Genomic DNA, 27,796 nt, shown 5'->3' with positions numbered 1-27,796 from the left:
AGCATCAACAACAGGTAGACTGCACATGTAATGTGAAACTTCCTTAGATCTATGTTTAAACCTGGTGCTCCATCAGATTCAATTAACACATATACATATTATTTTTACCATTTTCCCATTCCAAGAAAACACATACAGTATTTTGAATTGTCTTTGAATCTTAATTCTCAATTCTTTTACATCTTTACAAATCTAAACAGACATCATGTTATCCTGAAATAATGAATAATTTTTGAAAACATGCAAATTATGCAAAAGTATGAACCGGTTGAGAATGATCCTAAAGTTAATTAATGTTAAACCACGCCAACTATAACCACTCCAACTTTCTGGTGGGCCGAGGATATTGTTTTCAATTTGACATTTTAATTGGCAGGTGTCCTAAACTTATGTCTGGAGCTGGTCTCCTCTTGTTGCCTTGGAACGCCAGACTTTGTATGTTATAATACAATACAAGTAGCTCAGTGACCTGCGTTCCAGCTGTAGTGACTCATGTCAGTAAGAACTAAGTAGCGGAGCTTTGCAGTATACCCTGCTGTGATCCGAGACGCACCTTTATTTGGAACTATATTTAGAAACACAAATTCAGACAAAAGAAGGATAATAACCCCTATTTTACTGTTTTGGCCCCTACGTTTACCCACAAAGCTCTTAGACGGTACGTATCTCCAAGTCTAAGAGCTACCTTAGTATCTCCAAGTCCTATACGTGTCTGTGTTCCAGTCATGTGTATATCTTGTGATACGGGCCTGTGTGTAATTTTAAACTAGTGTGCTGTGTGTGACTGTGTTTTAATAAAGACAACAGAGGCTCTCTGGTCATAGCTGACTGCTTCGTGGTAAGGGAGGAGATACTAAACACTATGCTTTGTGCAACCAAGTGCCTTCATTACCTTTATTGCTCATCAGCCTTGACCTGGTCCTCCTCGTCACGTGGCTCCGGTATCCGACTGCTTCTCAGGTGTCCTTCCTCTGACGGAGCCACACACACCGGGAGATCAGAATCGACACCCATTGCCCACAGGCCACCCAGAGAGACTGGCAAAGATGGTGCTGCACCAGGCCATCCTGGCGTCCCGCGAAGGGAACCTCTCCACCCTGAAGGAGCTGTGCGCCGCCGGCCGCCTGACCCCCGACATCGCCGACCCCCTGGGAGCCTCCCCCGTGCACCATGCCGCCCGCTGCGGCCAGCTGGACTGCCTGCGGTTCCTGGTCAGAGAGGCGCATCTCCCCGGCAACACGAGAGCGGGCAACGGGGCCACCCCTGCCCATGATGCCGCGGCCACTGGGCACACTCAGGAGCTGCAGTGGCTGGTCAGCAATGGAGGCTGCAACTTGGAGGTGAGGCAGGCCTGGCCAAGGGGTGGACAGGTGGTCTTTTTCCTTGAATGTGTGAAATAAATCTGTTACTGTTTTATCAAAGAACGTTACTTTATACCTTCATTTTTGCAAGGATATCATTGAATCGTTATGCTCTTTCTCTTTACCCATTGTTACTGCTGCAGCTTTTTCTCAGTCAATTCTGGTATGAGGAGTAATAAGGAGATTTTCAGCTGCTGCACTTCGCGTTTGTTAAGAACTGCACACTATAGATTGCAGTACATTAAAAGGGCACGTAGCACACTGTTTCAAGTAGTTCATCTAATTTCTGAGGGGTGTTAATGTGTATTTAACACTATTGCATGCAATGCTTGTACTGGGGCATCATTTCAGGGTCCCGAACAGTTTCAGAAAAACTAGAATTTGTGACAGTAATGGAGACTTCATTAACTCAAGGCACGCTTCAGATATCATTTACATTCCACCTGGGCAATTAGGCTGTTTTTTTATCAGCTGCTTTTCTAATTAACTAATGAGTTAACACTTTATAAGGAAGAAAGGATCCTTTGGTCTGTATTTTTCCACAGGGAACATGATGCTCTAAAATGGATTACAATATGTTGAATACAAACAATACTTGGGGGTCAGATCTTGACATAATTAATCACTTTGAAATTGTGTTACCTGTGTCAGAAGTTCACAAGTCCTGCTTTAGTCTTTTTGGCTTGTTTTTTCCTTGGATGTATTAAAGATGATCGTGTATATTTTGGTAGAAAACTTATTATATGAAACTTGTCTCACTGGCTTCAATCCTGATGAGGCCAGTAGCCATAGAGCTGTGGTCTTCATCTTTTAAAATGATTGTCCATTGTTAAGACTCAGAAATTCTCAGGTATTTTTTTTATTTACAGTAACGTCCCTGACCCTCTGTGGTTCCATCAGTACCATTTTGTATTAGTGATCCTTTGACTGCCTGAGCTAGTTAGGATGCCTTAAAAAGATTAAACTCCATTGTTAAATTATTGCAATTTACCACCACAATGTATTTTTTTGAAGAGCTGTGAGAATACCATCTGAGTCAAAAGTAAATCTCATGAGCAGCATTTCCTTTCAGACAGCTGAAAAGGAGAATTCTCTAAGCGTACCTTTCTCTAGCTGAATAAAACTGCCGTAACAGCAGGCGTTTTGTGGTAAGAGGGATTGTGATTCCGGTTCTTGTATGATGTGAATGAGTGTGAAAGAGAGCAATGCTGCAATTGTGTTAGCTGCAGCTTAGCTGAGCTCTGTGCTGAGGAAGGGCACACAGGACAGGTGGGTTTCCTGTGATCGTTCAGGGCATCTTGTGTGTGCCTCAGGACTGGGACAGTGCAGGGGCCACCGCCCTACACCTGGCGGCACGGTTTGGCCAAGTGGAGCTGGTCCAGTGGCTGGTCTCGGCAGGAGGAAGGGCAGACGTGGAGACCAACTGTGGGGCACTGCCAGCCCACTATGCTGCTGCCAAGGGGGACCTGACCTGTCTGAAGCTGCTGCTCAGTCAGGCACCAGGGTAAGATCTCCGCATATCACTCACAAGCAACAGCAGGTGCTTTTCATACCAAACACCATAAAATATCACCCTGAGAGCGTGTTTCCTGAAAACAGGATATCATTTGCATTTTATTGAGGTACACCTGAAGAAGGCTCCACAGCCCAAAACATTGCGTCTCTTTTCTTTTCCTTTCTGCATGGAATTAACCTTTACCTGTTCCATTTTATGCTATTTAAGGGTAACGCAGTGGGTTCGATTGCAGAACAGGGGTGCTACCTGGGTATAGTTTGTTTGTTCTCCCCATGTTCAGATGGGTTTCCTCCAGGTGCTCCGGCTTCCTCCCAAAGTCCAAAGATATACTGGTAGGTTGTTTGGCTTATGGGGAAAAACGGGCCCTGGTGTGAGTCTTTGTGTATCTGAGTGTGCCTTTGCTTTCCAAGATGGGCTTCAAATAACCCAGGAGCTCAAATATGTTGTATATGGGGCCCTTGAAAGTTTGTGGGTAAATCAGCAAAACCTTACCCGCCTCCACTGTAGACTTAACTCTTAAGCGATCAGTCAGTGACTTTAAGAATTTAAAGGGTCAATTGAATAATTACATTTTATTCATTATGGGACTGTGAAAGATAACGCTTAATTGCTGTAGACAGACAACAGTCTAGGACTATCAACCCCAGTATATCCCATTTTGTGTCTGCCAGCAGCCCATTCCTGCTGCTATTGCAGTTAAATTGAGAGATTGAACAGATCATAATCTGTTTCTCACTAGTAGGTGAGCTGAGATACAGGTGAGATTACTACTGTCAGTTTTGTGTGGTGTTCTCTTAAAGTCTATAAGATTTATTGATTCTTAGTCCTTGGATACCAATACTAAACCTAAAAACATCAGTATCAGAATAAATAATGAATTTGTTTCAACCCTTTCTACTCATATTTAAAATGCATTCTTTCACACTAAACATCAAACATAGCATCAAAGAAAATGAACCCTACCACTTATGTTGCATGTTATGTATTATGTGCTTGTTAATTTTTTATTTCTACTTTTATTAGTTTTGAAGAGATGGCAGATTAGTGTTGTATTCCTGTGTATTTATTATTTATGGATAGCCCAGGCTTGACCTTTTTGTAGTTCCTGTCTTGTGTTTTAATTAAGATTCCTTCTTGCTTCTTTCTTTCACTTAAGTGGGGAATTGTCTTAAAACCTTAATTCAGGCTCAGCTCAAAGAACTATGTGGCATGTATGCAGAGGTCAAAAGGGAATTTCTCTGCAGAGCTCTGCTGTGTTTACAGTAAAACAAACTGGAGAAACATTCAGTGAAAGGAAAACCAGTTCGTAAGTGCTGCAATTTATTAAAAATCAGTAAGCTCTCTGAAAATCTGTGGTTTTTGAAGAGGGTAACATTGATTTCATTGGAGAGTAGTGAACCCATATGACTGTTTTTAGACTGTAAAACTGATGCAAGTGATATGTTTGAAGCTCAAACCTAAAACAAAGGATAATAGTGGTGCCACACTTGTATTTCTTAGATTGCCCCAATATACACTGATGATAACCAGCATACGATATTACGGAAGTATGAACATCTTGTCACTAGATCTTTAGTTTTGTATCCTCGTTTGGGCAGCACTTGAACGCACTGTTAAAGATCTCTTGTCTAAATGATTGTGCTTTCTAATGGTGCTTTTACATTGAACACCGTTTCAGTTCCACCCATCAATAAACACTTTTTCTGAACCCTGTCAACACCAGTGAGATGCATGCTGAAGTGCTGGATAGAAAAAAAGGAAGATGTTGAGTCATTTTTTTTCCGATCCTTTCCCAACCCCTTCTGTGACCCTCTCACAGAGGTCGAGAAAGGCCTCAGCTGAGTACCTGTTGACAATGGCTGTATTGTGGAGCATGTGGGAAGCACGCAGATCCATGGCGCCTTGGCATTCAGGGCAGAGAGTGGTGTGTGCTGGTCTATTATTAGCTCAGCTCTGACAGACAGCTTGTCACACAGATCAGGGCTCGATACTGAGGCTTAAATACCTGCAGATCGCTGGTAACGAACTGTGCCAATCGTATGAGTTTCATAGGGAAACTCAACCTGCTATAAACAGGTGCCATCCAGATGCTTTCTATCATCTTTGGATGGAAATGAGCTCTTTTTTGTATTTGTATTCCTTAGAAATGATGTTAGGATGACCTGGTTATCATTTGCTGTGAGCTAAACCTCAAATGTGTATGGATTGCACAAGTATAAAGGCTACAGAGTAAGGCATGATATCTCCTTAGACTGAATTAAGATATCTTTTTCAAGAGATACCAAGGCAGGGTTTGTAGGAATAAACATTCCTAGTGGAAGAAATAACAATAGGCAAGGTCAGTTTGTGTTTTGCAGTGACTACTGTGTAGACTCCCACAACTTTCCGATGTTTACATTGTGGACCGGGATTCAGCAGAAAGAAAACACTATTTAAAATGCAGTAGCCTTTATCCTAGATTAGGGAATTAGTTTTGAATGTGTGGTCCGGTTGGAGTCTGCCACCTACTGTTCAAACAACAAACCTGAGAGAAGCAAGCTATCAGATCTTCCTCATTCAAGTACTGTCTGGGCCCAGCTATACCAAGACATTGAACTCTGATGAGGGATCAGGCATCAGGGTATTTAAGTAGCTGTCAAATTGTTTACATCCAGTTATTTAGCAATGTTTATCTCATAGACATACCCTTAAATACCCTTCGGATGAGATGTAAAACCGAGGCCTGACTCTCTGTGGTCATTAAAAATCCCAGGGCGTTTCTTGAAAAGAGAAGGGGTGTAACCCTGGTGTCCTGGCCAAATTTCCCATTGGCCTGTACCAATCATGGCCTCCTAATAATCCCCATCTACGAATTAGCTTCATTACTCTCCTCTCCTCCCCACTGATAGCTGGTGTGTGGTGAGCGTTCTGGCGCACTATGGCTGTCGTCGCATCATCCAGGTGGATGCTGCACACTGGTTGTGGTGGAGGGGAGTCCCCATTACCTGTAAAGCACTTTGAGTGTAAGCAATTATTATTATTATTATTATTAAATCAAAACAGTCAACAGCTAAAACATAAGGATCTAGTGTCCTTTAAATACAGTGTATAATGTTTTTATCCATCACAAGAATAGAAATCACAAGATGGGATATCAGCCTTTGATTGTGACAGGCCCCACCCTAAGTTCTGTGCACATTAAGAACTCACAGTAACTAAGGAAGTGCAGTTAAAAAGTCTTATGATAATATCCACACAAATACATTCATTCTGCTATTAAATTTACCCAATAAACACTAATACCATGAGAGAACATTACATGCCAAACATTACTAATTGACCCCCATGTGAGAATTTTACTTCTAAACTCTTCAACAATTATTGAATTAATTATGTGCCATCCAATGAGACTATTCACAGGCAATAGAGCCCAGAGCCTTAAGTGGCAGGTTGATTGATAAAAACATCCGCTCAAAGACTGGCCTTCCACAGCAATATTGATAATTACATTTAGTTTCTCTCTCAATAGTGTATCAGTCTTTTTTAAAGTGTCTAACCAGTCTTAAGACCAAGGTTCCACTCTGGAGCTATTCCATAAAAACATATTACACTCTGTTAAAATGGGAAAACGTGAAACATGGAACATGAAACACCATCAAATCTTATCACTTTCTTTAGTTTCTTACAAACGGCCTAAGTTTCTCTTTTACCGAGAGTGGCAAGCCGGCAATACATACAAAAATGTTTGAAGATAATATATGAATGAAGACTGAATGTTATCAGTGAAACAGAGGAGGATAATACCAGAGTAGCAACATGTGGGAGCTAAACAGACATCATCTATTATAGATGGGACACTGGATTGTGGTATCTGACAGATGTCAAGGGATAAAAGCACAGCAAATTTGTTGCAGGCTTTTCAAAAGAATAATGCATTACACTGTGACTATTCACTTTCCCATCATTTTGAAGACCACTCCAATTGTGGTCACGAGCTGGCTGAATTCCAGCTTGGCAAACGTCCAGTTCTTCAGTCGTATCAGAATGAAGCTCCCCTCTGTGGAAGGGGGTTCAGTATACTGTACAAAAAGTACTGTACTTGTACTAGCAAAAGTATTCTGACCCTCGTATAGGTTTCACATGTTGTTGCTTAAAAGAGCATAGTCATGACACTTTTAAGTAGCAATAAATATTTGCTACAAAGATTAACCTGTTCCACACATTCAAGACAAAAAAAAATGCAAATAGATAATTGATTTGAAAGAAAGATGAAAACAAGTCTTTTGAAGTCTTCAGTTTGAGAATTCTGGCTTTGAAAAAAATATTAAGATTAAAAAAACATTTTGTAATTGTGTGTAGGGTCACTGTTGGAAAGGTCTGAATGCTTTTGCAAGGTACTGTAGTTTAAAATGGGGCCGTGGTGATGGAGTGAGTAGCACAGCTGCCTCTCAACTCCAGTTCTCTGGGTTGAAATCTTAATCTGTTTGTGCAAAGGTTGCATATTCTCCTTGTATTCACATGAGTTACACGTGACACACTGTCCAGGTTAACTGGCATCTTTAAATTGCTTCCCGTGTGTGTCCGTGTGCCCTGCAAGGCACTGGTGTCCTGTAGCAAGGGCATTGTCCTGCTTTGTTCCCTGTGCCTGCTGGGTTAAGCTCTGGTTCAACACAACCTTCTAAGGATAAATCTGTTACTGAAAATTGCTGCATTAATTAATATTGTTAGTTTGTTTAACAATTGTTTAAAAGCGAATTCTTCCAAAAACAAGTTCTAGAATGCAGAAAAATGGACTGCTGTGTGTTCATGACCTAATGCAGTCAATGTGAGGTCTGCATAGCTGTATATATGTCTTGTGAACTCGAATTTGTCTTCTCTCAGATATCTGCACATTCTGAGCCACACAGCTCCTCCTTTAGTTGTGAACTTACCTATACCTAAAGGCCTGCCCCAGCATTGCTTGAGGTCTCAAGGGTTTTGAGGTTGTTTAGAGGGTTACATCACTGGCTCAAGCCCAAGGACCAAGTGGGCTGTGTTACACATACACCACAGTGCAAGGATTAGTGGCACATGCTTGCATAGGATTTCAAAGGTGGGATTTATTTGGCTCTGGCTCTATTAATCAATCAGAGTGCTGCCTTGGAGACAAATGTTGACAGTGCTACAGGATTCTGGGTTTGAATCCAAGATCCGCCAGAGAAGGCTGGGATTTTTATTTAATGAAGATTCCACTGGAGTGTATTGGGTGTCAGGGTTCAGAGTTAGAGAGTGCAGGCAGAAGACTAGTTTACAGAATGGAAAAGAAACAAGAAGGTTTCGCTCCTTCAGTAATGGCATAAGATGAAACGAGGATCCAAAAACAGTTTTGTGGTGATAGCTAAGAAATATTATATATCCATATTGTCCATCTTTATTACCATTAGTTGCTGTGACCATCTTTACCACTGTGCCAAAGTATATGAACATTATGGACATGTAACTTTAGGAGGTATAGTAATAAAGTCTATTATGTCATTATTGAAGTTATTTTATTATTAGTTCATTATCGAAGAGAAGTAGTTCAGTGCAAATGTTATTCACAGGGCTGTTTAGAGCTCCTGTAACACCATGACCGATGAGTCAATTGTCCGATCTGCAGGTTGGACAACTGAGCCTGGCAACTTGGTCAGGCAGGTTGTCAGTCCCACCTGCCTGTAATTAAACAGCACTCAGCTGTTTTCCAGCTGGGTATTTATTCCTTCTGGACCGGGATTACAATGCTCAGTTTTAGCACTAGAGCCTGTGGCTCAGCTCGTTTCTCTTGCTGTTTTCTTACGTGTTTGGAATTCTTGTCTGGTTTAACTCCACACCTGTCCCCTTCACCATGCTTCCTTAGATTGCTTATAATCTAATTCCTGTCGTCGACCCAGATTGCTCGACTTTGTGAACCCTTTCCAGTGTTTGGACCTCTCACCTTCTCAGTCATCCCGCTTGGATTTCCCCTTTTGTGCTTCTGCCTGTATTCATCTCTGTGGCTTGCCTGCAGCTCTGCGATGTCTGCGCAGCTGCATGCTGCATGCTGCCTGCGCGTCTGCCTGCCCTGCCTGCTTGCCTGCCTGCGACTTGCTCCCACACCACTGCTGCCTGTCGCCGGCTTTCCTGGTTTGCACCTGTCTTCTCCTCCATAAGGTTCCTTCTTCGAATCTGGATCACTGCCCCCTGCAGGTTCAGTGGTCAATTACAGGATTATGGGTTTTTATATAAACTGTAACATGGGATGATATTTTTTACTTTTACCAGGGATCAGTTCCAGTCGGGACCTGTCCATCCTGTCAGATTCTTGAGCTGCTGAAACAAACAGTGGTGACCCAGTACAGTTTTAACCTGACCAGATGTCGTTAAGACAGAACAAGGCATTCACAGGTTTTTGTTAAATGTCTGTGCACTGCTGTAATCACTTACCCTTGCTGTATATTTGCAGTTTTGTTATGGCCTTCTGAAGCTATTTTGGTTGAGAGATCAATAGAAATGTTCAGTCCAAATGTGTAAAAAATGAAGGAAGAAAATCCAGGGTCATACAGCTACAAAATTAATGCACCGACTTCACATTGAACATGACTTTTTAAGAGATTCCACATCTTTTACAAGACATAGATACGCCTTCCATTATTTCAGAGAATATGCTTTATGTAAGCAGCTATAATATTAGATAGTATACATATTGAAAAGAAAGCCGGTGTATTGTTTCCCAAAATTTTACAGTGGAATTGTGGCTGAAGCCTGGAAAATGTAAAAAACAGGAAAGGCCAGTGTCATACAGACTTATTCTTCATGACAAAATCAAAGCACTGAGAAGGGTCATGCCCATGAGAGCCACTACTTCTCCAACAGGTAAGGAACAGCAGTGCTGCACAGGTTTATACAGGTTTATAAGGATTGCAGAATGCCTTTGCATCTACCAGAAGATTAGAAGATTAGGACCTACTGTGAAAACACTCAGCTAATCTAGTGAGGCCTTTGCAGGCTGGTGGAGCAAAACAAGTCCCTGCTATTTATATAACATCCATGTTTACCCTGTCATTATTTGATGTGCACTTTTAAGCTTTATCGGGCATTTAGGAAGCTGCTGGTTAATTCCTGTTTACATGCCATGACAAACAGTAGTGCAGTATTTCTCCGACAGGCAAGGTCAGTATTTCTCTTAGTAATATACTCTATAGTTCCACCTAGTGGCAATGTTTATGATGCACAACCCTGTGACTCGCAGCCATTGTTAAACTAGATAATGTGTACCAAGTCAAGTAAAAAAAATGAAGCAGAGGCATCTAAGAAATCAAAGTGACCCCAGATGAGAGGAGGCTTTCTCGACTGAAAATGAACAGAGCCTGATAATGTAAACGTGGAATAAAAAGAACCAATTGCCTAGTTATTTTTGTTCCTTTATTTTGCCAGAAAAGCCAATAGACAACAAAATCTCATTTACAATGACAACATGAAGAGACATTTGTACAGCAGGGCATTACTGTAGCAGTTTAAGTACCTTTATTTTTACTTATGATCTCTGACCCTCTACCCACTCGTCTGGTGCCCAGAGCTGACCCACAACTCCACACTGCTGCCTATGTCCCATGATATTATAGACCTATAAGAAGCCACGTTTACTTGTATGTGTATATATGTCCTTGTGAGTTCTGCTAGTTGAAATCATTGATTATTTTTTTAATTATACTTTCAGTACATTGTACATTTCTGCTCCGACACAGCAAAAAACATGATCTGCAATGGTATTTAACTTTTACCAGAAGAAAATGCCAGCATAAAAAGGTTTGATCAGTTTCCCAAGTATACAGTACATGTGCAGCGATCGCAAATATTTTTGGTATAGTTTGTTAGCAGAAGAATTGCACCTCCAGTTCCGGAAGAATGTTCTGTCTCGCTGGATTCCCCTGGATAGCAGGATTGCTGGGTGGATGGAGGCTCCAGCTGAGAAATAAGGTGATGAGAACTACTTGAGTACTGGAGTACCTCTGGGTGGACACGGAAGGTCAGGGTGAAGAATCTGAGGAGTCCGACTGAACACTTAAGCTGCTGCACATTTCACGAAGCTCCGATCTGCCTGACCATCTCTCTCCCTCTCTCCCTCTCTCCCTCTCTCCCTCTCTCCCTCTCACTCTCTCTCTCGGCCTTTCTGAAGATGCGTCAATCACCAGACGAGGAATGGCGCCACCCTTCTCTACTTGGCCTGCCAAGAGGGGCACCTGCACGTAGTGGAGTTCCTGGTGAAGGACTGTGGTGCCAGTGTCCACCTGAGGGCTCACGACGGCATGACGGTTCTGCACGCCGCGGCACACATGGGGCACCACGCCCTGGTCGTTTGGCTGGTGAGTACAGCCCGCAGCTCGCCTCCCATCATGCACGAGTGTAGGACATCAGTGAAATGGAAAGGAAAAGACTTTTATTTGAACCACAGCAGAAAGGTATTTTTTTTTTACTAAGGGGCAAGAGTCAGGAGGATCCGGTTTCTACGTTTTTATACAGATTTCCAATTTTTCATATACTGATAGAAAACCTTAAGCAGTGGGCAAGGGTAACAAAGAAATTTGGAAGGATGAAGTGAGTCCCATTTTCCCTGATATTGAACTGGCATTAGTAATGGAATTGGTTCATTATTATGTGTAGGTGTGAAATGGCACCTTTAAAATGAATGGTTTTAGTTTTGCAAAAACAATGGTGCTTTTAACATTTAGTATTTTCAGAAAACAGTATTGTATAGTAACAGAGTATTACTACACAGCTGTGCAAAAGTCTAATATATTTTGCTTTGTTCTACTCTTTTCACTCAGTTTTAGTGCTATTGTAATATTTCTACCAAAGCACAAATCAATTTGATGAATTTTATTCAGAAAGTTTAGTCTTCGAGCTAAAGTTATGCTGATAAATCTGCATTTTACATAACAAAAAGCAGTCCTTTAGCTTTGGATATGTAGACACTAATAAATTATGTAATGTATGTATGGTGGGACACTTGATAAGGAGTCAATTAAATTTCACTGGCAATTGTAATAGATTACCTGAAACAACACTTCATATTAATCCCACATATATAGTTAACCTGAGGTTTTTTCAGACCAGTGCTCAATGAACTAAAGAGTGCTGAATGGCCAGCATGATTTCTTTTCACCCAGACTAAGCTAGGTGAGACTAAGTGTTAATACCAAATATTTTAAAATAACAGAAACCCCCATGGAGACTTTGTGTAAATTGCTCTCATTCACAGCATTGTGTATACAGTATGTGTTCATGCCTTTCCTTCTGTGCCTGTACTTGAATATTATTACGCACCACTGTTATGGTTTTTCAGCATGGTGAAATTTTTCCTATGCTTTTTAATGTTTTCTTTACTCATTATTTAATTAATCATATTTAAGAAAAAAAAGCAACTACTAAGCCATTTTTTGGTTTGATCTTCTCCTTGATTATTGGTGTCAGGACCCTGGATGTTTTAGACTGGTGTTGTTTGTCCACTACAGGCTTCCTTCACAGACATGAGCCTCTCTGCTCAGGACAACGAGGGGGCCACTGCACTGCACTTTGCAGCCAGTGGGGGGCACCACCGCATCCTGGAACGGCTGTTGCGCATGGGAGCAGAAGTCATTAAGGACTACTGGGGTGGGACCCCTCTACATGATGCAGCTGAGAATGGGGAGCTGGAGGTGAGGGCTACCTTTCATTTGGGCAGGTTTGCAAACTCTGTTTAATATAGTAGAGATGTACAGCTGTCACAACACATGACAAATATGCATACTTAGCACACTGGCTTGTGGCAGCCATGTCTTTTAATGTAACATCTTGTTTTAAGCAGTCTAGAGGAAACCTGTCCTAACCAGTATATCAAATTTAATCCCATGCAACCTAGCACATCCACAGAAAACATTTTGTTATAATCTGACATTTAACAAAACACTTTGTTGTAATCTGAAGCATGTTACAAACATCTCAATATATCTTTCTCCACCTGCCTAATGTTGTTAGACCTGCTCTACCTTTCTGTTGTCAAAAAACTGATAATTGACTTTATTTCATGAAGATAAGACCACTGCAATACCTTAAACACCTGGCTTCCTTCCAAAGTTTTAAATATATCTCAACTTGTCCAGAATTCAGTAGTTTGAGTGATAACTATAAGTACTATTCAGTACATCACTCCAGTTCTCTGTAGATGACACTGACTCACAGTAAAATATAGAGCATCCTTTAAATTCACCTGCTCCGAATGGCCCAGCTCATAATTATTTTGACCACGTGCTGGTGTAACATTCAATCTGACACAACTGGACAACCTGTACAGTAAATGTAGGGTTCCAGCAGCTTTGTTGTTTGGTTTCTTGTTAAAGATCCTGTGACTAAACCACCTGGCCAGGTGGTCCAGGTGTGGTCACAGAAGTCATAAACACATAGGCCAGACAAGTAACAGTGCAAATAGTGTCTGTTTGCTAAAAGTGCTCTGATGTAAGAAAATGAAAAAATACATTAAACAAAAATAATAAATCATAATTATTAATAATAATAAACTGTGCTTTCTCCAGACTCTAATGAGTAGTTTCCAAACAACAGGTCTGCAATCAATCCTGCTCTATAATGACAGAGCCAAGGATACTCCACAAAGACAGACAAAATTATCCAACTACACCAAGAGTCCTACATTAATCACCCTAAGATCCACTTCATCAGCCCTCTTGATGGACAGATAAATCTCCCTTTAAACCAGGGGTGAGTCAGGGTTTGTAACTCGGACCCAGAATGGCACGGCAAATAATTCGTAGTGCTTATAATAAATTCACAAAACGTATTTACGAATGTAAAGATATAGGCATTAACATTATTATTTCTTTGATGTGAAATGACAAAGATAACAGGTCAGTAGATACTGAAAATGAAAGCCTTACGAGAGACCAGTCATGCAGCTAGAGTGCACGACATTGCTCTGTCACAGACCTGTTGAAAGTGGAGGGATTCATTCTTCCCCCAGTGCTGTCGAATCCTGCTGATGAACCAGGTGAGTCCTGCAACGCAGGACAGAGACGGGTACACTGCGGCCGACCTGGCAGAGTACAACGGGCACTATAACTGTGCCAACTACCTGAGGGTCGTGGAGGAATGTGTGAGTGAAGTGATTTGTTTTCTTTTTTCACCTCCAAGTCTGAATTGCTGAAAGGGGGCTTTCCATGCACATGTAGCTTCCCACCTTAAAACTAAGTATGAGGAAAATGAATCAATTTGTTTTCTCTTTGTCCAGAGATGATGTCTTTTTTCATTATAAAAGAGCTACGATTGCCGCCTTTCAAGATTTGGTATCTGAGCACAGCAGCCCAGTTCAAATGGGATTTTAGACATGTCCAATTCTTACCCCTCACTAACATCTGTCTCATTGGGTTGCATGAATTTAAAAAAATGGATGGCAGTATAGTTCATGATAGTTCTAAAAATTTACACATGCTTCAGTAGCAGGAGTGTAATGTCCACGCAGGAAGCAATAGGTGTTAACAGAGTGTTAAGTACTTTGTGCTTCACAGTCAGTATGTTTGTGGTTGCACTCTTCCTCTGGAACCTCAGATACTTAGCTATTTTAAGCTATATTCTGGGTGTTCCAGAAACAAAATTTTCTGTTGACATTGGAATTTTGTGTTAGAGTACAGAATTCCAAAAAAACAGAAACTGGAATCACAAGCTCGTGATTTATTTGTGTGGCTTCTAAAAAAGATTCTGGAGCCTCCGGGGATTTTGGCTAAGCTCTTTGTTTTCAGTTCTCAAGAAAAATGGAATGGTAAGATATATATTTTTTTTTTATTCTGCGTGAATATTTCAGTACTAATGCCATATTAGTGCTCTGCATACTGTTCTCTTTCTCCATTCTCTCTGAAGAAGATCCTGATCAATCTTAATGTGGGTCACAAAAAAGGAATGCTGTGCAGCTTGATGCATCTTTAGTTTCAGTTGGTTAACCAAAGATTGCTCATATGGTCCACACCATGTCAGGCAAAAGGGTGTACAAACCAATGTTATGCCATGAACCAAGAACCTAAAGAACCTGAGAGAGTATAGTATATTTTCTTTCAGCGCTTAGTTACAAATGTCTTTTCTTGACAGATGTATCACACACATCCTGGAGTCTAGAGCTCTAAACAGATGGTTCAGACACCATGAATATGTGGGGGGCCTAATTTTGTTTAAGGATGCATAGGCCTGCCTCAGTAAGGTGCTTTAATATATCACTTGATATCAAGTTCATTTGAGAGCTGCCAATTATTCATCAGCCTGGTTCATACATATGCAAGAAAGATGATCACGACATTCCTGTGTGTCTCCCCCTCCAAAACATGCCTGTCAGGCTATCCTCTAGTACTCCTCTTATACTGTACATGCCCACAGGACCAACTCCAGAGCAAAAGCTATGGCTCGATGAACCAAGGATGCCTTCAATAACTATAAAACCAGCCAGCCCTTCACCAATTATCCACCACTACAGTACTTGGGGTGTCCTGGTCACATCTGACTGATTCCACTGCACATTGTTGCCAAAACAGGGCTTCAGACTGTCAACATTACTGGTTGAGGCTTTCCTGTGATTTTTATTTTTTTTATTTTTGGTGGAACGGTTAATTTACATCACAAGTAACTACTTGTAAAGCCAAATAACCGCATGCAGGTCAAATGCTAGACGTGTCTATTTTCCAAAAGGATGTCTTCAGCATCTTATGAAAACTGGCACATGTGACATGTGAGAAGAGGGCTCACAGGATAGTAAGCTATGCTCTTCGAGAAGTTAGGTGAAAAAAAATGAAAAACAAATCCCTTGCAGTACATAGCCCGAAGCATTCACATGTGAGATGTTTTTTTTCCTATTGTTTCATTAAGATTCCCTATTAACTAGAATCACTCAGCACATGTTTTGTGCTGTATCTACATTCGTGCCACCGCTTGCAGTAACAAAAGATCTATAAATAAGTAACAACATCGCCGTTGTTAATATCTTAATGCACCGAGGCTGATGGAAATGAAGCTAGCCTGGGCCAGTGAACTGCATTAGAAAGGTTCCCTGAACAAAGGGCCTAATTGCTGGTTTTGGAGGGTGGTGGAGTCAGGTGCAATAGCTTACCTCCCCAGTGCTGGATAAGAGACTATCAGTTACTCTTCTCTGGCAGCATTCATAGGGATGGAAGGGATGGAGCTGGTTATGAGATCCTCAGGCTTTAGTTTCAGAGGCTGCCAGGCACCATTTTCTCTATGTCTTCGTCATGCGCCACTTTGAAAGTGTCCAACGCTAACAGGGGAGGGAGAGAAATGTATTTCTTAAATAAAACTTTAAACTTGTTCAGTTACTGTTAGCATGTAGTTTCCAGATCATCAAGTTCTTTAATTAATGAATCATTATAAGCTGTGCTCGCTGTTCACTAGACTTACTAGTCCTTGCATTGTGAAGGGCTTTTTAATGTTTTAAAAAGTAGGGCTTTTCCTGCATTGTGTTCTCTAAAACGGAACATGAAGTTTCCCTCGGGTAACTTACTGATTAACATTGGGCTGCATACTTCTGCTATTGAAAGCCTTCCAGCCAAAGTGACAAGTATCCTGCTCAAACTGACGTAATTACAATGTTTCAAGTGGTGTTTTTTTAGTGATACCTTCTCGTGAAAACATGCATTAACTCCACTTACCTGTACTGTTGCTTATTTTGACTCATGTTGTTTGTCTAACTATTCTCCCATGCAAGCTCTGCTTCTCCCCATCCCAAAAAAATCCTCACTGAGCCCTTAAATGGATTACTTGGGATCCATGCCAAGGAACTGCATTGTAAACACCTCACCCATGGCAGTTTCCCAAATGGGACACTCTGATTCAGAGCAACCTATTGTGTGAACAATAGTCTTGACAGCCCTGAGCTTTTCTGGAAAAGCAGAACAGCTGCAAATATTCAAAAGTCAAATTTGAAGAAAAATGGTATGAGCGATGTTTTATTTCTGTCACATCAGCATAGATGTGACTTACTGATGTTAGCACTGAAGAAGATTTAAGAAGAAATGTCTCATACTGGCTAGTTCCTTATACAGTTCAAGTCTTTATTCCAGAGTCTTCATTTTTCTATCGCAATATATAAAAACGCTGTATGCAAAACAGCAAATCTGGAACTTTAGTGGCATACCACTTATAAACAACCACTAGGGGGAGTGGGAGGCCAGCTCTAAAGTACAGTTTGAAACGTCCTTACCCTTTTCTGTCACAGTTCTTCCGCACGTAATAGTGGCTTGGCATTCTTCACTTAGAGGGAGTTCAAAACCCACACGAGCTGTAAAGTCAACTGCTTTAAAAGACATTTTAAAATCAACAGATCATAAATTACATGCTTTGGACTAAAAGTAAAATTAAAATGTCTCAGAAACCCCACTTACCACACAGGTAAGTGAAGCCAATGCACACCAAGATATAACTAGAATAAATGAAATTCTGGGCTGTGGATCAGACTAGCTTATAAAATAAGAGTCTTAGGATCTGGCTAATATTAACAGAGAAGATAAAAGAATTCTGTTCTCGGGGAACAAGACAAAGAGCTAAAGTAAACTTGTGGCTAGCGAATCATCCACTCATCCATTTTCTAACTGTTTTATCCAGTACAGGGTCACAGGGGAACCAGAGCAGCAAGCCCAGCAACCAAGGAATGGCTGCAAGGCAGGATACAACCTGGAGGGTCTTCCGCAGGTCACACACAGACAGAGAGGCACACACACTCACACCAGGACCGGTGTTCCCAGAAGCCAGTGAACCTACCAGTATATCTTTGAATTGTGGAAGGAAACTGGAACACCCAGAGGAAACCCACGCAAGCACAAGGAGAACATACAGTTCAAACTCTAAGCAGATAACACCACAGGTCTGGAACGGAGGGCCAGGCCCCAGCACCGCCAGGCGGCCACGATAAAACACTAGTCCAGCGTGCCAGCCGATATTGAATCATCTTAGCTGAAATTATAAAGCGTGGCTAGAGAGAAGATTAGAACACTATTAAATGAAGCCAACAGCAGCAGCTTTTGGTTAAATTATTTTTCAATGAGTGTCACTCTAAGAGACCCATGCAGGTTGATGGCTTCCTTGGAGTGCAGTCTGTCATGAGCATCAATTAGCACACAGGGATTTCTATGTCAGCCCGACAGAAATCGGGTCATGTCATGTCGGGTCATGACCTTGACCCACTAGGAGTCTTCCACAGCTGCCCATTGCCACCAATGGCCAATGAGATGGGATCCTTCAGGAACATTTTATCTTCTTTCTTAGGGAGCTGACCTTCTTGTTTCTGCCTTGCTGTTTCCGAGCTTTTTAAATAATTTCTCTGCCACTAAACATTCTTCCCAGAGGAGACACCCACTTAACAGGGGTTCCAGGACCACTTTTTGATTCTTCTCTCACTTTGTTTCTGTTTTTCTATTTGCAATTGCACCTGTAAATGAAGTAAATGGAGCATAATTTGTAGGTGATGTCTAGATCACAGGATTGGATTGGCTCCACAGAGAAATGTTTTTACTGGTTTAGTCACTCAGGAGCCAACAAACAAAGTCTGTTGTCCTTAAACATATGGTAAATCTGCATTGCATTCTTAAAGCAGTCCCTTACACATTACATCACACCAGATCTGTTCCACAGCATTAGCTGAAAGTTGCACACTTTGACTGGATTGAATTTAGATCCCTGTGTGGCTCATTGTGAACCTATCATTGGTGGTGGTGGAGGGGAGTCCCCATGACCTGTAAAGCGCTTTGAGTGGAGTGTCCAGAAAAGCGCTATATATGTGTAAGCAATTATTATCATTATTATTATCAGTTATGATCAATGTTCTCCACAGTGAAAATACAGCTGGAGAGCAAGTGGTAACTCCACACAGAAGTGATTGGCTCTCATCACAATATGAGTCTGTGCCATTTGGCTTTGACCTACTTATTCCCGGTGAACCTGAACTGTGATGGCAGTTCTGACATTTGATAGATATCTTGTAAGCAAGACGTAAAGCCACTGTGTATCACGTCCAACTGGGAAAACTTGATCAATGACCTGGAAACAAGTGTCACCAAGGCGTAAATCAGTTTAAGGTGACTGTTAGCATCTCTGCCTTTGTTGCGATCACTATGGCTGAATGGATGGATCCATTACCAAGTTATTCTGCCAGTGTGCGCATCAGGATTATAGACGGACAAGACTAAATCTCTGTTACACTACCCTGTTGTTTCATACCCTGCAGGGGCATGGAAAAGCAGCCAAGCGTGCAGGATACAATGTCCCTTATTTGCTTATCTCAAGCCCCCCACCTCCTTCACTTGAACAAACACATTTTGGTCTCCACCCCTGCATCAGTGACATCACTGGCTATCCAATCCTCTTCTTCAATTATGAATGTCATTCTAAGAAGTTCTCGATCTGAGTTTATTGTTTATTATCTGCTGATCCTTGGGCTTTTGGCCACTGGCTGGAAAGACAAGACCAGTGTCGTCAAGTAGTAGGTAGTTTGAGCTTCAGCTGGCATGCTGTCTTCTGAAGGGGAGGCTTAAACCAGGTGACTAAGACAGGTATCGATGAGATGTGGAAGAAGCTATAAAAGTTGTAAGTATGTATATTTTACAAAATATTGTCCAATAGAAAACTACTTTGGTGTGGTCCCGTCAAATGTGTTGTATGAGCATTTATAATAGTGGAATAGTGACTTTTTATTACCTGTGTCTTAGGTATGTGCAGGATGGGCTTTTTACAAGAAAGTGAAATCGTTATGTTTATTTTTACATGGCCTGTTAGATATTTGTTGACTATGTGTTTTATGTATTGAAAAATGTATAAGTCATACAGATAAAAAACGTGCGCAACAAACAATGTTAAAGAGGTCTGCTTTTAGGATGTGGAATTGTGTCTGAGTAGTCGTTGACTATGGTTACACAGAATAAAAATGAAAAATACACAAAAATACATCCTTAGAGTTTAGAGTGCCAGTACCAACAGTTCACAGCTGGTTATGTTCATAGTTGGATACCATTTGAGAATTTTTTAGCCTGAGTTCTAAGAGAAGGTTTCAGTTTGCAGTTTTTTATGGTAGCTTTCTTAATTAGTATTTTACAATTTGCAAAGTTATAAGTAGTAATGTTGTTCCGTGTTAAAGACATGCCAAACGTTAAACAGATGCTTTGACACAATTATGAACAATATTATAACTTTGGCTTCTTCTGTTGAATTCAAATGAGGAAGTGACATGGCTCTCAGTGAGGACAGGGTCCACATCCTGGATGATCTTACCATTTAAGCTGCATGATGTCGTTCAGTTAGCATTGCTGACTTACAGCTTAAGGGTCCTGAATTTGATTCTGTCTTTGAGTGCTTTTTCAAGCAGAGTTTTCATGTTCTCACTTTATTATTATGAGATTTTGGTGGATGCTTTGGTTACCTCAGAGACATGTGAGCTAATTTTGAGTAGTTTCTCTGTCCTGTTTTTGAGGGAAGAGAGCACTTCTTGCGTTATGAGTAAAATGGAATCAAATGAGCATTATGGGCTGTTGTAGTGGTAGTCTTGTGCCTGCCCAAACTCCTAACTCACAATTAGAACCTCTAGGATAATCTGCAGACATGCCATTTTGACAATTTATATTTTTTTCTCACTTTAATCACCATAAACTGGAATTGTGCCTGATCTGCAGCTCAGTGATTTTAGGGACTACTGTTCCTTGTTACTTCCTTAAGTTGTAGTTCACTGGTGTGAAATGTGGGATATTCAGATTGGGTTCCAGTGTGTTGAAGGACTGGAGTTTTCACAAGAGATGTGATTAATGTTTGCTGTGCTACCCTTAGCTTTGTGCAAGTTTGTGACAAATTACACGTCACGAGGACCGAATCAAGAAGTAGTGGAACTGAAGCCAATTTATGACAATAGTAGGTTTACTGAATGCTTTTGATAAACTTGAAGTAAAGATGGCTTGTATGTTTTCATTGCTTTTCCTGTTCAGTAACTGACCAGGTTATGGCTTGAATGTGATGCTCTAATACCTTAGGCTGGACTGCAATACAGTCTACTAGTAACATCTTGCAGTCTGTGAACCCTCTACAAGTTCTGCCAAATGCACCAATTAGACTTCTGCTTATCTGTTATTGTTTTTATAGCAGATCGAGATCCATCTTATACCAATATTAAGATATAAAGAGAGTTGGATTTAGTGTAGATGTTTTCGGCATTAAACATCTGCTTTTTCTACACAACCTCAGAGGAGGATGAACCTTGTTTTCTGCAAATTGCTGATCAGAAGAGCAAAGGTTTAACTTCTTTCATTTTCTTATTCATTTATTGTTCTATGCTTGAAGGGGTCATAATATAGCAATGTAGGATAGTGCTATGCTGGATAGCGCCTCTTCAGGTAAAGATGAGAGTTTAATGCTCAAAATTTGAAGACCTGTTTAAAGTTATACCTACAACTAATATATTTAATGCTTAGACTGGTTTGAATTCAAAGCAAAGGATTTCATCATTGCATATATTGATTTATATCTCCTCCACTGCTGAAATTCTGTGAACTATGCATGGGATTATTTTCTTAAAACTCACCCAGTACAGACTCGATAGGTGACTTTATCTGTCATTGCTAGTGTGTATCTACATGGCATAGCATGAGCAGCACCAGGGCTGTCATTCAGTCCTCAAAGACAAAAACATTCCACAAATCACTGCTGCACTGGGGGATGTCATCTGAACCCCCCTATCCAATTACTACCTTTTATCTGATGTTGAACCATCTTTTATTCTCAGCTATATAAAGGAAACACAGTGGGACTCGAGAACAAAATAGCAACTGAATCGTTTTTCACATTGGCTCTATTCCGGTTTCGAAGCTCACATGTTTCATTAATTGCTTTTAGCTCAGGAAGGCATTCAGAGCCCATTTAAAACAAAACAAATGTGAATGTATTCTTAGAGATGGTGAAACATCCTTCTGCTCCACCTAAGCTTCAGGTTTAATGGGCAGCACAGTTGTTGTTGTACTACTGTGTCACACATCAAGGGTCCCGGGTCTGATTTTGAGGAGTTTGGGTATTCTTGCTGTGTTTTCACAGGGTGCTTTATTTCCTTCCGCCATCCAAAAATAGGCAAATGAGGTTTGGAGACTTGAAAACTATTCCCTGGACGGAACCTGGTTACACTTCTTACAAGTACTTTTTTTTTGTGTGTTAGCAAATTCTTTATCTAATAACCATATACTGTATAGCTCTCTTCTTCCCAGCAGCCATGTCACCCTGCAACTGCAACCTGAAGCTAAGCAGGTGTGAGCCTGGTCAGTACCTGGATGGGAGACCTCCTGGGAAAAACTAAGGTTGCTGCTGGAAGAGGTGTTAGTGGGGCCAGCAGGGGGCGCTCACCCTGGGGTCCATGTGGGTCCTAATGCCCCAGTATAGTGACGGGGACACTATACTGTAAACAGGTGCCGTCCTTCTGATGAGATGTAAAACTGAGGTCCTGACTCTCTGTGGTCATTAAAAATCCCAGGGCGTTTCTCAAAAAGAGTAGGGGTGTAACCCTGGCGTCCTGGCCAAATTTCCCATGCCTCCTAATAATCCCCCTCTATGAATTGGCTACATTACTTTGTTCTCCTCCCCCAACTCCGACGGCAGGCGGAGCGACGCGCCGGTTGGAAATATTCTCGGTCGCATTTAATGGCAACGTCAGCTCAAAGATTTGGTTCAAACCACCAAATGGAGATGGGCGTGCCGACAAGCGGACCCTGCTGATGCGGGATTAACGCTAGGAAAGAGAGAGCTCTTTTCTTAACCTGTGTGCATAATCTACAGAGATACTTTTGCAATACAGATAACAGGTGGTATCTAGAAAACCACTGTTAACTCCCTCTGATGCACGCCTGTGTGTCAGGATACTGTTGTCAAGACGGCGTAGAACAAGGATTAATTTGCCAGGGCTTGCACAGCATTCCAGAAAAAAACAGCACCTCCTGTGTGAGTTTCAATGCATCACCTCAGTATTCCTAATTTGTATGTGCCTCTCCACATTGTCAGGTTAGTGGCAATGTAAAATCCCTTATGAGATCAGCAGCCTTTCCACATAATTCCTGTTTTTATTCTGTGTGACCAATTAATTTTTTATATAAAAACATACATATCTGGCTATATACCTCAGTTTTATTGAAAAGTGTATACTTAATTAACATTCTTGATCCACCCAGAAGGTGCATCACACATTAGAAGGGATTTTCTAACAGATACATTTTAGGTTACATGATCTATACCCTTTTTTGCTGCCTGGGCCCAATGAACACAATATAGTTTTGGTGCTCTCTTCTCCAGCCCTCTACAGCAGACAGCTCCCTGCCTGCCATCAGCACTAACGAGGCAGAGAAGAGAGGAAAACCAGCAGTATCCTGGCAGCCCAGCAGTGCAGACTACTACCGGCGCCTGAACGACCGGCGCAGAGATTCCTGCAGCAGCACAGGAATGGAGAATGGGAAGGTAGCTGTAATGCCATTGCTGAGGAATTCAGCTGGTACACAGTTGTCGATGCCTAAAGCTTTGAGAAAGATCTTAGGAAAATTCTAACTGAAGGCCTTCATTGGCTTTCTCCTTAACTGCTATATATTCTTAGCTAATTCCTACAGTTTTTAAAAAAATAGGAAGGGGATAATTATATTGAATTTTACTCTCCCAGTTTTTGGAGCTCTTATAAAACTGACTGTATGTGTTACTGTTTCTAAAGCTTGTTTTCCCATTGATTAATGCTTCTTTATGGGCTTGGCTCAAATACGAACATTCCCAAATTACTCTCAGGTTTAAAATCTGGGCATTTGTTTAGAGCTTTGTCAACGTAATGTGTTTTGATAACCTGCTTTCCACCACCATGGTGTTCTCATTGCAGGGGCTTGCCTGATGCCTGTCTACAACACTTAAATCAAACTTACCACAGTGACTTTTCTGTATTCATTATTCTGTACATAATTTCCTACTTAGGATCTTAACATTAGACCTCCCAGGAACAGGCCTCACATTTTTGGTTTCCTCCCATTGTTTCTATGAAATAAGCAAAATGTGCAGCATGCTCACTTCATCTCTGGATAGGTTTTTGAAAGTGGTCCAGTCTACGGTTCTTCCTTTACAAATGCAGCCTCGCCGTTTCTCACCCACAGCACTGCCCTCCCCCTCCCCCAGCTCCTCCATTACCGCCAGCCCAGACCTCAGAAACCAACACAGCTGGAGCTCAGTGGCAGACTGCAGGCAGTGGACAGCAGGCCTCTTCTGGTGAGATCCATGGCTCTCAGCCTAGCCACACTGAGTGCACTGTTACACCAGGGTGCTTCTTGGTTCTTGGTTTCATACTAATGAACTCTTACTTCAGGAACTGAACGTTTTCATTATTTCTTTAAACTGACCAATTTCACAGTGCTGCCCTGTCTTAAGATGCTGATAATTTAACGAGGTTCATAAAGGCTGTCAGATTGCACCCTCTGAGTTGTTACCATGTGTCTCACTGCTGTTGACTGGAATATTTATTTTTATTTTTAGGTGGCTGCTTATGTAATTCTCTAAAACAACTTTCTTATATTTAAAGTAAAATTCTCTTATACTGAAGGACTGCAGGACAATAACAGACTGGTTGTTACTGTTATTACAGGAGTAAAGTCTTTCAACATGGCAAAGCCCAGCCTGAAGAACTGTGACCTGTTTGCTGAAATGAAGACTATTAAGACATTGAAACAGGCTGGGATAACTGCAGTGCTTACTGGACAAATGGTAGGCCCTATTGTCTTCTTAAATTTGATCTTTTTCATTTTGTCTAAACTGCATCTTGTAGAATAAGGCCCATGCGTATCTGTAGCTTCCTGCAAGTCCTCCTTTTTAATAGTTCATCTACCGCACATAAGAGAGTAAACCATGTTGTGCAGAATAGATGAACAGGTGAGCAGGTACCGTAAGTAAGCATGTCAGCAGTTCAATGCAGTTCAATCACTGCCACCCTGCTGTTCACAGAAATCTGAAACCAAGCAGAATGGGCTGGTGGCATTGCCCACAGAGGAGGTGTCTCTGGCTGACATTGACTCGCTGGTGCCCACCCATGACGAGAAGGGGAGGTCCATTGCGGAGTGGAAACGCCAGGTGATGGTTCGCAAACTGCAGGCACGGTGGCAGGATGAGGAGGATCAGAGGAGGAAGGTACTGCTCTGAGGATGATATTGGTCCACTCTGTCTAAAAGAGCCTTCCATCGGTGTATGCAGCTCCTCTCTTCATTGAAAGCAGATGATAATAGAGGACTAGTTTGTAGTGGTGGCTATTTTATATGCAAAAATGTTATGTGTGGTTTAATAGCTAGTTTGCTTTTGCTCCTAGAACTTCTTCAAACTGCTTCTTATTAGGGTCACAGTGAATTAGCTGGATGTATAGCATGTACTAGACACTCACTACTCTGTATGAAAGGACAGCTTTTATTTTCAGCCCTAAATGTACTTGAATATATATAAATATAAATAGTTTTTTGGTATTACTTTTCTGGTTAAACTTTTACTACAATAGTTATTTGGATGTACTTTGACAAAACAAGTCAGGTACTTGGATACTGATACAATAGCATAATAAGATCTCTTTTCTGGGCTAAGAATATTGGATTATTTTATAATCCTTCTGTACCTAACATACCTTTCAGATTGGGAATAATTCTGTTCAGCGTTCTTTAATGGCATATACTACAACTTTTGTTTTTGTTTTTAACAGGAAAATGGAAGCAAATACATTCAGATGGATGGCTGGAGGTACTCTCAAGCTCACAATGCAATACTAGGCCCATTTGGTGAGCTGCTGACGGAAGACGATCTCATATATCTGGAGAAGCAGATCGAGAATTTACAGATGAAGAAAAAGTGTCAAGCCTATGAGTCTGAGCTGGGACGCTTAGCCGAAGAGCTCAGAACCATTCTGCCAGCCCCCATCGTCAACATCACAGTTAACACACAGTTCATGCATCAGAATGCAGGGAATGAAGGCCAAGTGCCTCTACCAGTGTGGTGCAACCGAATATCAGGCATTGTAAAGAGCATGTCTCTCCTCCTCACAAACATCAATGAGAAGGAACGGGGTGATTCTGTGGCCACTTCCAAGATGCCCAACACTGATCTTGCGACTGTCTTCTCCCAGAAGCCAGAAAGACAGAATTCAACCAGAGGAATGAGAGATAAGGTTGAGAAGGAGATTCAGCAGTTTGGAGTGTCAGTCCGCAACCTGAGGTCAAACTTTGAGAGGCAAAGCCCAACTAAGGAGAATCCAAGCCCTTACTTTGAAGACAACGAAGGAGACTCTGTGGACAGCAGGCAGGATAGCCTCTTGAGTGAACGGACAGCTTTGGAAGAGGGGGTCCCTGTCTCTGCCTATAGTGACCAACCTGCAGATCAAATCAGTGATTCAGGCATTGGTTCAGAAGAATTAACTGTTGGGGCAAACGTTTCTCCACTCCAGGAATCAACAAGCCTGCGTAAAGAACGTATCGTGGTCTTATTCTTGGGTCACTGGAAAAAGTCGGCCTACACTATGTCTTTGAAAATTAGGGACCTTCAGAGAAAACAGAGTCTGGCAGAGCAGGGAGCAACGGAGCCAACTGATCAGAAAAGCACAGGTGAAGCACCGAAGGAATCTCCTTCCAAGAAGTCAATGGAGAATGGTAACCTGGGCCATTTCTTCAAGCAGAGAAGCGCCATTAACAAAATGATCGGCAACTGGAGAAATATCATCTCTCGTGTCCCTTCACGTCAGATAAGGCGTCTGCATCGCCAGCAAGTGACATACTCCCCTGAGCAGTTCCTGCCTCGGGTGAATGGGGCACCCATTGATTACAACAGCCTGACCCTTGACCTCTTCATGCTCGGCTACTTCCACATCCTTGAACAGGATCTGCCCGCTGACGAGAGGAAAATGAGGCACCTGCTCTGCTTCGAGGTCTTCGACCATTTGGGGAAATTTACATGGGAGACTGTTCGGGAATTCCACAAGGCTGTCATCAAGGACATTGAGGCTGGCAACAGGGAGTGGAAGGACGGCTTTGAAGACATTAAAGCTGAATTCTTCGGGAACTCTCAAAGCCAGCCTGCAGCCATGTCTGACTCTGGGAAGCAGCCCATGGCAGCAGTGAGACCCGTGCCCAAAGTCATTGTTCAGACTGCCACACCAGATGAAGAAGAGGACTTGGTGAGGAAGGGTGGCACAGATATATCCAGCTTCAGCAACGATGATATTTGCAAATACATTGACCGTAGTTTTGCTTTCTGGAAAGAGAAAGAGGCTGAGATTTTTGATTTTGAGGAATAGTTCCCTTTAGACTGTGATATTTTTTATATTTTTATATATATATATTACTTATCAGTTTGAAGGTCTGTATGTGCCTTTTCTGCCTTTTGAGCCTTGCTGTGGAGGACTGTGTAAAAAGTAAGACAAAGAGTTTGAAAACATGTTCCTTATTAGTGTGTGTGGCTTTGCATTATCTTTTCAGAGAACATTTGAGGGCAGTGGATGCACTGATACACTTTTCTAATAAAACAGTTTCAACAGTATTTATCTAATATCACTTTCTGTTTCCATTCTGGAATCATAGGTCAGTTTAATATATATTATGTTGAATGTACCTGATGTATAAAAACCATATCGGATTTATTTCTAAAACAATTTCAGTACAAATTCCTGTTAGTACTTTACCAATACTAAATATGACTCATTAAAATAAATTGTAAAACCATTGGGAAAGGTTAGGAAAACAAATTTAATGCATGGAGAAAATACTGTAAAGGAAATGTAATTGCCTTTTGCGTAATGATGCTAATTTGTTGCAATAAACTTTTTTATAAGGGAAATTTTGTTAAAATGTCACGGCTTGTTATTAGTTTTTCCTCATTTTAACCCTTTCCTCTG

At 41.4% G+C, this 27,796-nt stretch overlaps 1 protein-coding gene across 1 annotated transcript; it reads left to right on the top strand.

The window, feature by feature from the left end:
- The first annotated feature begins 13 nt into the window (after nucleotides 1–13).
- On the top strand, nucleotides 14–27,732 carry espnla (espin like a). The gene is made up of 10 exons (XM_015361324.2): nucleotides 14–1,340; nucleotides 2,675–2,865; nucleotides 11,030–11,216; nucleotides 12,366–12,548; nucleotides 13,865–13,996; nucleotides 23,203–23,364; nucleotides 24,036–24,147; nucleotides 24,521–24,639; nucleotides 24,877–25,059; nucleotides 25,616–27,732. The coding sequence occupies exons 1-10, from the start codon at nucleotides 1,047–1,049 to the stop codon at nucleotides 27,197–27,199; spliced, it is 3,147 nt and encodes a 1,048-aa protein (XP_015216810.2). The 5' UTR covers nucleotides 14–1,046; the 3' UTR covers nucleotides 27,200–27,732.
- Nucleotides 27,733–27,796: the final 64 nt, after the last annotated feature.

Source organism: Lepisosteus oculatus, chromosome 13 (genome assembly GCF_040954835.1).
Source record: "Lepisosteus oculatus isolate fLepOcu1 chromosome 13, fLepOcu1.hap2, whole genome shotgun sequence".
NCBI classification, from domain to species: Eukaryota; Metazoa; Chordata; class Actinopteri; order Semionotiformes; family Lepisosteidae; genus Lepisosteus; species Lepisosteus oculatus.
This window is presented reverse-complemented; position numbering and strand designations above follow the sequence as displayed.